This window comes from Chionomys nivalis, chromosome 3 (assembly GCF_950005125.1).
Source record: "Chionomys nivalis chromosome 3, mChiNiv1.1, whole genome shotgun sequence".
NCBI lineage: Eukaryota > Metazoa > Chordata > Mammalia > Rodentia > Cricetidae > Chionomys > Chionomys nivalis.
The window spans coordinates 121,532,170-121,545,117 of NC_080088.1; the positions used below are offsets into that span (position 1 = coordinate 121,532,170).

General features: G+C 51.3%; 1 protein-coding gene across 1 annotated transcript in view; it reads left to right on the forward strand.

Moving 5' to 3' along the window:
- The window catches only part of Ssh1 (slingshot protein phosphatase 1), a 52,812-nt gene that overhangs the window by 16,853 nt on the left and 23,011 nt on the right, over positions 1-12,948 (forward strand). Inside the window, exons 3-7 of the mRNA XM_057764386.1 lie at positions 1,568-1,671; positions 5,540-5,604; positions 6,031-6,152; positions 11,303-11,371; positions 12,663-12,728. Coding sequence (XP_057620369.1) covers positions 1,568-1,671; positions 5,540-5,604; positions 6,031-6,152; positions 11,303-11,371; positions 12,663-12,728 — 426 coding nt within the window. The remainder of the gene's footprint in view (positions 1-1,567; positions 1,672-5,539; positions 5,605-6,030; positions 6,153-11,302; positions 11,372-12,662; positions 12,729-12,948) is intronic.

Here is a 12,948-nt window from a genome sequence, read left to right on the forward strand (position 1 = left end):
GAACGTCCTTCTTTCCGGGAGTAAGAATGCAGAGACGTCTGTCTGTATTCCTCCTTCCTAGGTGCAGGCAACAGCTGTGCACAGGAAGGTGTGTGCGTGTGCAAATATTGTGAAGATGATCCTCCTGTGTGGGTCTGTGACACTGGGTGTCACGTGGCCTGTCGCCAGGTTGTCAGGGTTCAAAGGTCTGTACTTGAGAGCCGAGCTGAGCTGCATTCATTCATAGTTGAACAGTCTCTTTTTACCGTGAGATGTTTTCTCGATTTCTGTTTTGACTGACTTCTTTTTAACTTACGTTAGAATGTGCATGGTGCTTTGACTGCATGTGTGCATGTGTAAGAGTGTCGGATCCCCCAGAACTGGAGTTGCAGGCAGTTGTGAGCTGCTATATGGGTGTTGGGAATTGAACCCTGCTCCTCTGGAAGTGCGGCCAGTGCTCTTAACCAATGCGCCATCTCTCCAGCCCCTTACCATGGGAACTTAATGGGAAAAAGTTCAGATTTTATTATGAATCTGCTGTCATAGAGGTCAAGTTATCTCAGAAGCTGCTGGCCTGTATGCAAGTTTAAATGGTGTTTTCTTAGCATTTAGGATGGCATGCTAGATTTAGCTTGCTTTGAGGTAGCGTCTTGATAGCTAGACTGGCTTGAATTCACATTCCTGACTTTTAAATAATTTATTTGACTATTTTATGTGCATTGGTATAATGGTGTCAGACTCTCTAGAACTGGAGTTGCAGACAGTTGTGAGCTGCCATTTGGGTGCTGGGAATTGAACCCTGGTCCTCTGGAAGAGCAGCCAGGGCTCTTAACCACTGAGCCACCTCCAGGCTCTGAAAGAAGAAAATCATTAACCGAATTATAAGTGAAAGTTGCAAGAATGTGTTTTGTTGTTTGGTTTCTTCTCTGCCCTTTTGTGCATCCTAGTCTTACTGCGTGAGGGGTGTGTGTGTGAGAGACGTGTGTGTGAGGTGTGTGTGTGTGAGGTGTATGTGTGTGTGAGGCAAGTGTGTGTAAGGCGTGTGTATGTGAAGTGTGTGGTGAGGTGTGTGTGTGAGGCATGTGTGAGAGAGGTGTATATGTGAGGGGTGTGTATGTATCAGAGAGCGACAGAGAGGGGTGTGTGAGTGTGGGTGTCACTAGGGATTAATCCTAGGGTCTTTTGTAAGACAAGTGCTCTATCACTGAGCTATCAATCCCCAGCTTTCTATTTGCCCAGGCTGGTCTTTTCAGCAGTAGGAATCGTAGGCCTGACCCTCATTTTGATGTTTTTGTTGTTTTATTTCCTCCCCGCCCCCCAGACAGGTTTCTCTGTGTAGTCTAACTGTCCTGGAACTTGCTCTGTAGCCCAAATTGGTCTCAGACTCACAGAGATCCACCTGCCTCTGCCTTCCGAGTGCTGGGATTAAAGGCGTGCGCCACCAAAGCATCATTTGCCCCTGAGAACTGTGGCTGCCGTCATCCCATTGCGTGTCACATGCAGCCTGTCCACCCTCAGTGTCCTCTCGGTAGCGCATCTTGCCTGTCTCTCTCAAGATCACTAACTGGGCCCTGCTTTGTTCTTCTAGCTTGAGCGAGAGCTTTTTCATGGTGAAAGGAGCGGCGCTCTTCCTGCAGCAGGGGAACAGCGCTCAGGGCCAGCGGAGTCTTCAGCATCCTCACAAGCATGCAGGTGACTCAAGCTCTTACATTGGGATCCTTTCTGTGCCGCAGGAGAACCTTCCACAGCGGGGAGGGGAGTTGTCTTCCCTCGCAGCCAGGGAAGCAGAGCATCATGGGTTTGTAATGGCCAGCCTAGTTGCTGGGATGCAAAGATTCCCTGGGTGTTCTCTGTCAGTTAACATCTCAGCTCGAATAGTGAGGCTTGGACAAACAGACCAGCACGCGTCCCAGCTGTAAGCTGTCCCTTGAAGACAGCCTCCGAGGTTCTTCATAGCTCACCCGAACATTCGAAAATCCCTCGAGGAGGCCATGTAAGAGCCTTTGACTGCCTTGAATGTTCATGTGACAGGGTGCCTTTATCCTATAATAGCTGCCTTTTGGAAAGGACAGAAGTAATAGAGTTGGGGACAGACTGAATGATAATGTAGGTCCAAAAACAGATGAGTAAAAATGCCTGTCGAGGCCCAAGGTTGGATTTCTTAGACTACGTGACTGTAGAAATGAAGCCAAACTGAAGGTGGAATGCAAGATGTACACAAGGGATCCTTGTGACAGTCATTGGTCTGGAGTCCTTCTGAGGGAGGCTTCCAGGGTCTGAGTGTTTACATGGTAGGAGGCCGCTCTGTCTTTCAGGAGAGCTGGGATGAGACTGGACAGCTGGACATTGCCTCACCCCTGGGTTCACTTCGTTTGCTTGGCCTCTACTTACCCAGCGTCTTATGTCAAATGCTGGAGCTCAGCCTGTGTTTTAACATACTGATCCTGTCAACCAAGATTTAGGTCTGCTGTCATTTAAGAAAATAAGTGTCCCGTACGAGGAGGCAGTGTGGTGTGTGGGAACGATGTTTCATTTGGAGCATTCTGGCAGTCAGCCTGTGAGCCCAACACTAGAGGGTAGAGTAGAAGCAGGAGGATCATGAGTTCAAGGCCAGCCTAGGCTACATAGTGTATTTTAGGATACCTAAGTCACTTAGTGAAACCATTCTGTTAAAAATAGACAAACAAACAGGCCTTTAATCCCAGCACTCAGGACACAGAGGCAAGCAGAATCCTGAGTTCACGACCAGTTTGGTCTACAGACCGAGTTTCAGGACAGCCAGGGCTACACAAAGAAACCCTATCTCGAAAGAAAAAAAAAAACAAACCACAAACCACCATGCTTTAGAGCCAGACAGACCTGGCTTCTGTAAAACCTTGTTTTATGATTTCCTGAACAGGCAGGGTGTACTTCTGAGCTTCGGCTTTCTAATCTTCCTAACAGGCATTCAATGCCTCGGATAATGTGGAAGTCACTAATTATGCAGGTGGCCAGACCCAGTGGCCCACACCTGTAATCTAGGAAGTTAGACTGGAAAATTATGACTTCAAGGACAGCCTAAGCTACACAGCAAGAACCTGCTTCAAAAAGCAAACCCAAACCAAAAGAACAAAACGTTCTCAAGGCACTGGGGAGATGGCACAGCTGGTAAAACCCTTGCTTCAAGAGTAGGACCTGGTTCAGATCCCAGGAACCCGGGTGTGGTGGTGTATGTTTGTAATCAGGTGATGGAGAGATGAGTGGTGGAGACAGGTGGGTCCTGAGCCCTCGCCGGCCATTGACTGGCTAACATGGCTGATGATGTTCTGGTGACAGATCCTGGCTTGTACAGAAGGTGAGAAAACTCCTGGCGAGCCAAGATGTCCTCTGGGCTCCACGGACACACAGATGTGTAGTGCACAGCACGCACCGACTTTTCCAGTGGGTGGCAATTGTGAGCAAGCTCCAAGTAGCCCTCATTTCCACGTCTGCTGGTATCTGTGGCATGTTATACAGCAACTCGAAGATCAGGCTTTGTTCAAGTGTGGAATGTGTCCCTACTGTGAGTGAGCTTGGACAGGAAGGATAAAGCCATTTTGTATCAGACCCTGAGAAAGCTCCTCTGAGTGTCCCTTGAATGCCCGCAGGCAGGAAGACAGTCACTGTCTGATTGGGTCTTCTCCGAGTGGTGAGCTTGGGAAGACAAACCACTGGCTGGCCTGGGTTGGCCAGCAAATGGCTTTGCTATGTTCCCTCTCCCTGTTGCCTCTCTGACCACCATGGAGAGTAATCAAAGGGTTAATTCTGTGGGGTTAGGTCAAGTTCAGTCGGCCAGTTGGTGTAGGGTCTCACACTCCAGGCTTCTGCCCTCTGATCTGTATGTGATGTCAGGCTGGGATGTCAGCAGTTTAATTATGTGTGAAATGCCTCTCTCATTTGGACATTTCTCGGACATGGGAGTGGGTTACTTTCATCTCTGTGACTTGGGGTGGATGGTGGGCGGATCCAGGCAAAGAACCAGCCCTTGGTGGCTGTGTCAGCTCTTAGAGAAAGCAGAGCAGGGAACGCCCAGTGTGAGCTGGTATCTCAGAGCAGCTGTTGAGTCCTGTTGCTGGGAGGATCAGATAGGAGGCATTGTGGCTTTTTTTCTGTCTTTTGCTGATCTTATTTATTGTGGGAAGAACACTTAGCATGAGCTGTGCCCTCCCGACCGAGGGGCAGGTTTCTAAAATTCTAGTTTTCTCACAGAGGGGAAGTACTGTTTAGACATCACACGTCCATCCTTAAAAGGACAGCACACTATTGCAGCAGGCATGGTGGCCGTGGCTTTCTGGGGCCTTTGCTTATTATATAAGCAGTGCTGTCCTTCCAGGGTTCCCAGCGTGGAGAGTGTTTCACAGTGTTGCTGCTTCACTTTGTCTCTGGTTTTTGCAGTGCTGGGCACATATTAGGCAAGTGCTATGCCATGGAGCTGTACCCTCAGCTCCCTAGAGTAGAATTAAAACAAACAAAAACTGTAATTGGGTTTCTTTGGCGCTCTGCACACAATTGGAAAGGATGATTTTACTGAGTTATTTCTCTCACCTTCATCCAGATGAGGGCACCCAGGCGTCAAGGCCAGGAAAGGCAGGACAGGGATCCTACATCTACTTTAGCAACGCTGCATCCCGCCCCAGCAGCCACACCCCTGGAACACCCACCCATCCCTCAGTGAGCTTGCTGCCTGGCCCTGCACACTCTCCAGACCCCAACCCCGGGGTACTGCCCACTGAAGCTCACTTCCCACCCTAAGAGGATTGTGAGTTTGAGGCCAGACTAGACTATGTAGACTTTGTCCAATAAAAGGGAATAGAGCAGGTCTGGGAAGGGAGAGAGCTTGGTGGTTAAGGGCGCATGTTGCCTTTGCAGAGGACCCAAGTTCAGTGTTCAGCATTCTTGTTGGGTAGCACACAGCCGCCTGTAATTCTAGTTCCAAAGGATCCAGTGGCCTCTTTTGGACTCTGCAGGCATCTGCATGTAGACACACACATAATCCCACTCCGTGTACACATTTTTTTTTAAAGTCTTTAAAAGATAGAACCATTTTCTCTGGCTGGAAATGGTGGTGTGTACCCACAGTCCCAGATCCCGGGAGGCTGAGGCAGGAAATTTGCTGCTTTAGATGACTGTCTCTTTACTTCTCTTACCAATGAAGAACAAAGAACACGTTAATGATTTCTTTTTTATGAAAAGAGAATGATAGATTGTTTTCCCTCAAATAATTTCTCTGGACACCCAGCATGCTCCCTGTCCACCAGGTACAGAAGTAACATCTGGCTTATGTGAAAAATGCCCAAGAGTTTGAAGAGGACACGTGACACTCAGTTTTTTTCCTTACAGCTCAGCCCTGGGCAGACGCCTCTGCAGCTATGGCTGTGGTTTCTGCCTCCTTGCTAGGGAATATTTGCCTGGATGTGATAACATTCTCCTGAGGGTCCATGTATGTTTTCCAAAGTCTTTGTTGAAAATGCTGTTGACCACTGTGTTGTCCCAGCCCTTGGAATCGATCTCCCATTTAAAGCTGTCCTTGTTGGCCTCACAGGTGATCTGCCTCAGCACCTTCAAGTGATGATCAACCTCCTACGCTGTGAAGACAGAATCAAGCTGGTAAGAGCTGAGGGTGGTCTTCAAATGCAGCTCGAGCCCCCCTCAATCGTGGTTCCTCTTTCTCTCACACTGTTGCCCAACAACCAGGGTGCTGGAGTACCATTCAGTGATAGGGGCATCACTGGGTGTGTGATGCTCTGGTTCTATGCCCAGCACCCCAGAGGGGCCAGGAGAGACTTCAGATGTCCATGGCATCTATGGATCTATGCTAAACATGAATGTAACTTGTACATTTCAACTGTGTCCCCACTGCACGCAGTTGGCTGTTCCCTGTGCCAGGCACACGCTCTCTCTGGTCCTACTCACAAGCACTTGGTCTTCATTTCTTCCCTGATTTGTGGGTGGGGGCCAAGAACTAAAGCCCTTGGTCTTGGTTTGGGGGACAGAGGAAGGGAGCAAACCATCGAGGTGACCCCTTGTCCACAGGCCGTGCGCCTTGAGAGCGTCTGGACCGACCGTGTCCGCTACATGGTTGTGGTGTACACCAGCGGGCGCCAGGACACTGAGGAGAACATTTTGCTGGGAGTTGACTTTTCCAGTAAGGAGAGGTGAGTCTCAGGATAGCATTTCCCATTAGAGCAGGAGATGGGTCCCTGTTGGCAAAGGACTTTCCTGGTGTGCTGGGATGAGTCTCTCTGGAAGATGGGGGACCACCAAGACTGGGGCCACCAGACTCTGGGAACAGGCTGTGCTTTTCTAGCTCTCACTCCTCTGCCGCTATGGTCCCTCTGGAGAATGCACGCAGCTCAGAGCAGCAGGAGAGGAGGCGTGGGACTGCTCTCTGTTACTCTGTATTTACCTGGGTGGTGTTTGTCTGGTTTGCCGTTTCAGAGACTGCAAGTCTAATGGGAGGCCTCTCTTTGGCCATGGGGTTGACATCACAGTAGTGGGAGCATGCGCAGAAGAGATCAGATGGCGAGACAGGAAGCTGTAGGGGGAGATAGGCAAAGCCAGCATTAATTCCTTCTGAGGGTGGAACCCAGTGCCATTTCCACCAGGTCTCAGCTGTAGGGGGAGATAGGCAAAGCCAGCATTAATCCCTTCTGAGGGTGGAACCAAGTGCCATTTCCACCAGGTCTCAGCTCGCAAATGTGCCGTCTCCTCAGTGCTGCAGATTTGGGGACCCCATTTCTACAGAGGTAGATATTTGGGGGGAGTCCCCAAACTTGTAGAGAGGTGTCCTACACAGGGATGTTTCCTGAAGGTGTGAGAACGGCAGTGAACATCAAAGGACAAGCTGGAGTCAGCCGGGGGTGCCGCCCAGACAGACGGCCTGCATAGGGGTGTGTCGGTGGGCCTTGTATGAAGTGCCCTGTCTGATCTGCCGTAGATCAGTGTTTATTTTTGGCAGGTCCTTGGGTGAAAGCATTAAGGCTTGAGGTTCCCCAGGACTGGAGGCCAAGTAAATTCCATTGTGACCCTAGCGTGGCATGAAATAACACGTGTGTAGGAGGGCATTGCAAACCCTAGGTCTTACCCTGCTCATTGCTAAGTGGATGGGTTTTTGTCCTACCCTGTGTAGGAGGCCACAGGCTGGGCCCCAGGTCTGCCGAGACATCACAGCACACATTGAGCTTAGCACAGAAGACCATGTCACCACCAGGAATGCAAGAGATTTAGCAATGACACGGTGCCAGCTTTGTGAGAGCCCAAGTAGGTGACCGGTGCCAAAGTGGGATTTAGGGTCCAGTAGGCAGTGTGGTGAGGTCAGATGTGTAGAGCAGCAGGTGGACCCGAATTGTTGTTCAGGCTGGGTCAGCAGCAAGAAGAGTTCCAGGGGTCATATGACCATAGTTGGGTCGTCTTGTGGCTAAGCCCTGTGTCATAGGCTGGTGACCAAGACTGCCCTGCTTACTACATGTGAATGAAAACAAGAGGGGATAAATGCGTCTCATGGCTTTTCTTCCCATGCCTCCTAGCACTGGGAGGGAGTTTGCTGCAGCACAAGGCAGGGAGGAGCTGCGTCGGTGGCCTCGCGTGCTGAGGGATGCTCTGAAGACCAGCCAGTGTGCTAGTCATTGGGAGAGCAGTGTGGGAGCTGTGTGTGTGTGTGTGTGTGTGAGAGAGAGAGAGAGAGAGAGAGAGAGAGAGAGAGAGAGAGAGAGAGAGAGAGAGAACTCGTGATCCTCCTACTTCAGCTTTCCAGACTCGAGCATTAGTGTGTGGCAGTGTCAAAGTTACGGTTTTTCAGTTGATGTCCTAGCCCTGTAGGAATCTTCCAGGGACAGTAATTTTTCCATGCTGGTAACCTCCTCCAGTACTGAACGGGGGGGGGGGGGGCTGTCTCCTGTAGCCTCTACCCCCATGTAGCAGTAGTTTCTTGTCAGACAGCCAACCCACTAATAATAACACAGGGACTTATTATTAATTATGAAAGCTCAGCTTTAGATTAGTCTTGTCTCGCTAGCTCTTGTAACTTAAATTAATGTGGTTTTATTAATCTGCTTCTGTCACGTGCTGCCCATCCTGCTTCCTCCGTGTCTTCTCCCATCTCTGGCATGCTTAGATTCCATCCTCTCTCTACCTCGAAGCCCCCCTATACCTCCTGCCTAGCTGTTGGCTATTTGGCTTTTTATTACACCAGTCATAGCAATACACCTTCATGCAGTATACAGATATCCCCAACACCCCCATTTCGGTCCTTATTACGGAAGCCTCACGGGAGTCCACTATCCTGGTCATCTTTGCTGATCCTGTAGCAGAGCACGGTGCTGTCACCTGGCTCATCCCGTGCACCCCGTGGGTAAGGGCCTGGTCCTTACGCTTCAAGGGCTCTGAGAAGCTGAGTTGAATGCACCAGGGTCACTCAGGATGTAGCTGGACAGGACTCAGGCTCAGCATACCCCATTTGCGTTAACTTTTCCTCAGGGGATGCACAGGAATGTCCAGTCATCCCAGACGGACACCAGTGACAGACATAAGGGTGACTTCACCAAAATCCAATTTGCCGAGACCAGTGAGTTTAGTGGGCTTTCCCACAGAGCCCTGGTGAGGGGATGTGTACATCACCTCAAAGTCCCCCTCGTCATGCATAGTGACCTTGTGGACTCTACATCGTGTAGGCTGCTTTCAGTCAGCCATCGTCTTCTTTGTAGAGTCTGGCATCTCCCAAGTTCATGTGTGGAAGGGGCACGACAGGAAGAATCCCCGGTGCCAGTCTCCTGGTCCTCCCCAGACAGTTCCTGTTGCTGAAGACTTGGCTACCACTGCAGGGTTCTATTCTGGTTGCTGAAGTACAGGGGCAGAGTCTGAGAGTGGCAGCTTGTGACGGCGGGGGGGGGGGGGGGGGGGGGGACAGCGCTGTCCAGCACCGTGTCTCTCCTGATGTTTGCAGAAACCAGTGCATGCCTTGTGCATTCACTTATTCGGGTGTGTACTTGTTAGCCCTTCTCACGTGCTGGGAGTGCAGTTCAGGGTCATGGAAGGTTGTTAGCCTCCAGCTGCAGTCTGGGGGCTCCTACCCTCATTCCTGCCCATTCTGTGTGCCTGTCCTTCCTTGCCACCTCCCGGCATTCTAGCTTTGGTTCTCATGAGTCCCTCTCTCCCTGTGGTCGTCTTGCCTGTGCTGTGTGTCCAGTGTCTCCCTAGCTAGACCCTGAGTTAGAGCTCCAGCCTGGGCACAGGGTCAACCCCAGGGCAGTTAGAGGTCTCCACAGATCTGGAGTGAAGAGCACTGGTTGCTCTCCCAGAGGTCCTGAGTTCAGTTCCCAGCACCCACATTACTGCTCACAACTGCTTTAACTATTGTCCCATGAGATCTGATGCCCTCTACTGGCATACAGACAAAACACCCATACATGGAAGATAAGTAAATAATTAAAATAATTAAGAAAAATAGAAAGGGGTCAAGAGACCAGTAAGAAACTGAAGCCTTTTCCGCACAGGGGACAGAGGAACAGGGACACATGTTCTCTGTGTCCGGGTATATCATTAGGGAGGGGGTGGGTTAGGACAGGTCTGGCCTTCTCAGCTTCTTCTGTAGCCCTGTGTACCAGACTTCTAGTCTCCCTGGGCCTCCCCAGCAACCTGCCCCACCAGCACAATGATTCTCTTCCTGAATTCTTGCCATGAGATTTGTTTTTTGGGGGTGCAGAAAGTGTGAACCCCTGAGAGAGTGCGTTCTCATGAGTTCCAGTGAGAGAACCTACTAGAACTGTGTAAAAAGGCTATGTTGGAGCTGTGGTGGCTGCAGGCCCCTCCTTAGGCCTTCTCAGGACTGAGTCAACTTCTGCTTCCAGTTCAGGGACCCTTTGAGTACCATGGGCTGGTGTGGCACCCTCTGTCCACTTTCCCCTGCATCTGTAGAGAGCTTCAGGCTCTCTGCTCAAGCCTGACTCCTCCCTGCACCTCTGGGCTGGCTCAGGTCCAACTAGCTGCTTTGTTCTTGACCCACAGGGACCTGCAACCTGCTCCCTTCTCCCGCAGTCGCTCCCACCTACTTCCTCCTTCAGGGCCGTCTGTCACTTGTGACAGTAGTGAAGATGCAGTTTCCCTAACTAGTCCCTGCCTCGCTTCCTGTGCGTGTCACGCCAGAGCCACCGTCACTGCCCTGCTCTGTCGGGAGTTGCACGGCAATGCCGGAGAGTCACGGTAATGACGGCCGTGGCGACGTTCCTGAATGCATGGAACCGTTGCCGTCATTGCCATAGTCACGTAGTGCGCTGGGCCCCAGTCCTCCAGGGGCATCTGTCCACTGGTGTGCCGGCCAGTCACCGCTTCTTCTGATTGATGGAACTGTTTCATGGACAGTTTCAGCCTCTCTTCCCCTGGAAGGTTCCAGATCTGCTAACACATCCCAGGGTATGTACCCAAGCAGTCTCTGTCATTTTGGGGCATCTAAAGGATGCTCTCTTGGCCTTGACACAGTTGTGTAATCTTCAGAGCCCTGTGGGGCTCATCACGTGTCTCATTTCGCAGCCCCCAGTGCTGATGGATGGGCAGGACTGCGAGAGGGACAGCAGGAATTTGCCAACCTGGATGTTTAGTCTAGTTTAATCTGGAAGCCTTGAAACTTCCTCCCCACAGGTACTGAAAGGCAGGATGGCGCGAGGTAGGCAGAGCTATGGAGTAAGGGTCGACTCCCTGAGCCCCAGGAGGGAATAACACCACCCCCACATCCCACCCCATACTCTTCCCTCACCACCACCCGCTCCCAGAGCCGTAGCCCTGGAGAGATAGATAGACTCTTGGATTTACTGAGGCCCGTGGGGCTGCCCTGGCACGGCTGCAGCAGTCTCTCGGAAGCCAGCTCTTTAAATGCCTGAAGAGTTTTCATCACAGTCTGAGGAGCCCCTGATAAACCCTCCTCTGTTTATCAGTGGCGCCGTCTCTAAAGTTGGTGAGTATCATTTCACTGCTAGGATGGGCAAAACAGAACCGGCTTGAACTAGTTTGTAAAGTGGCAACAACACAAAAGGCCGGCAAACAGAAGCCTGAGTATGAGCACGGTGTGGGGACCTCCCATCTCCTGTCACCCAGGACAGAAGCCTGGGAGGGGCTACAGTTTAGGTGCTTTCTCGCTCCCTCTAGAGGGGATGCTCTAGGCCTGTGTCTTCTAGAATCCATCCGTGAGTGGACACAGCCTGGGAACCCCTCTGTGCCAGGCAGTTGTAGCCTGGAGCTGCTCGGCAGAAAGACTGAGGGAAAACCGCATGTCCACGGGCAGACACTGACTCCGATGTCTTCTCTTTCCATGTAGCAAAAGCTGCACCATTGGGATGGTTCTTCGGCTGTGGAGCGACACCAAGATCCACCTTGATGGGGATGGGTACGGAAACACCTTTAAAAGATACTTTTCTGGGGGCTGGAGAGATGGCTCAGGGCTTCAGAGCACTGGCTGTGCTTACAGAAGACCTGGGTTTGATTCCCAGCACCCATGTGGCATCTCACAACCACCTGTATCTTAAGTTTCAGAGGGATCCTAGACCCTCTTTGGGCCTCCGTGTGCAGCAGGCATGCACTTGAAGCACAGACATGTGTGTATGCAGTCACACATAGACAAACATTTTGTGAACTTCGTTATTTCCCTGTACACCAAAGCACCAGCAGAGCCCAGGTCTGTGGTCTATGGATAGCCTTGTGCATTAAGTGATCACCTCAGAGGTGTTCCATTCTCCTCAGGTCGATGTAGGGATTTAGCTCAGGAGACACCCCTGCAGGCGCGTCCCACCAGGTCTGTGGATAGCCTCGTGCATTACGTTGATGACCTCAGAGGTGTTGCATTCTCCTCGGGTCGATGTAGGGATTTAGCTCAGGAGATGCCTCTGCAGGTGCGTCCCACCAGGTCTGTGGATAGCCTCGTGCATTACGTTGATGACCTCAGAGGTGTTGCATTCTCCTCGGGTCGATGTAGGGATTTAGCTCAGGAGATGCCTCTGCAGGCACGTCCCACCAGGTCTGTTGCAGTGGAGTGTGTTTGCTGTATTGTGTAAATCATTCTGGGCCCTCCCAGGGCTATGACCCAGAAGTGCACAGGTGAGCGAGACACTGCAGGGTAACTCACATTTGGGGTGCCAAAGATGCAGCAGAGTTCCAGGTGCCGCTCTGTGGCTGCAGCGGAAGCATTGCCACCCAGCCTGGGCAGGTTGGGAGCCGCAGGGTACCACCTGCACTTACTCCCGGGAAGTGCAGTGCACGAGGAAAAAAGTGAGACCGAAGCTGCTCTTGGCAGTGGACTCTGGCCGAATAAAGATCTGCTCAGTGGAAGTGCTGGGATCGTGGGGTGTTGTTAAGCGGGGTGCGGCTCAGTGATAGGGTACTTTTGATCTCAGCACCTCTTTAAAAAAAAGTTTTTTTCATTAGTTTATTTTTATGTGAAAGAAAAACAGGTGAGTGTGTGGTGCTAAGTAATGCTGGAAGCTACCCTGCTCACACTCAGCTTGGAAACAAGCCCCGATCAGCAGGAGTCTTCTCTCCTTTTGCCTGTCTAATGTGGCATATCTGCCGTCCCTTGTCGGACAGCAGGAGGCACACTGGTCCCAGATCTGGGGTGGGGCTGCACCCAGAGTCTGGAAGTGACTGGACTGAATGCTCACTTCTTTCCCGTTTTCCCTCCTCAGCGGGTTCAGTGTGAGCACAGCCGGCAGGATGCACGTCTTCAAGCCCGTGTCTGTCCAGGCCATGTGGTGAGTGTGCTTCGGGGGACTTGGAAGTCCTTAGAAATAGTTCCAACCCGACAGCATGGATAGAAAAGTCACTTCTGGTCGGGAGTGTGTGTCTGTGTATGTGTGTGTCTCTGTGTGTGTGTGTTTCTGTATCTGTGTGTATGTGTCTGTGTGTTTTGAAGCAAATCATTTGTAGCATAAATAACCCCTGTAGCTGTTGGAGGTATTTGGTGCATGTTGG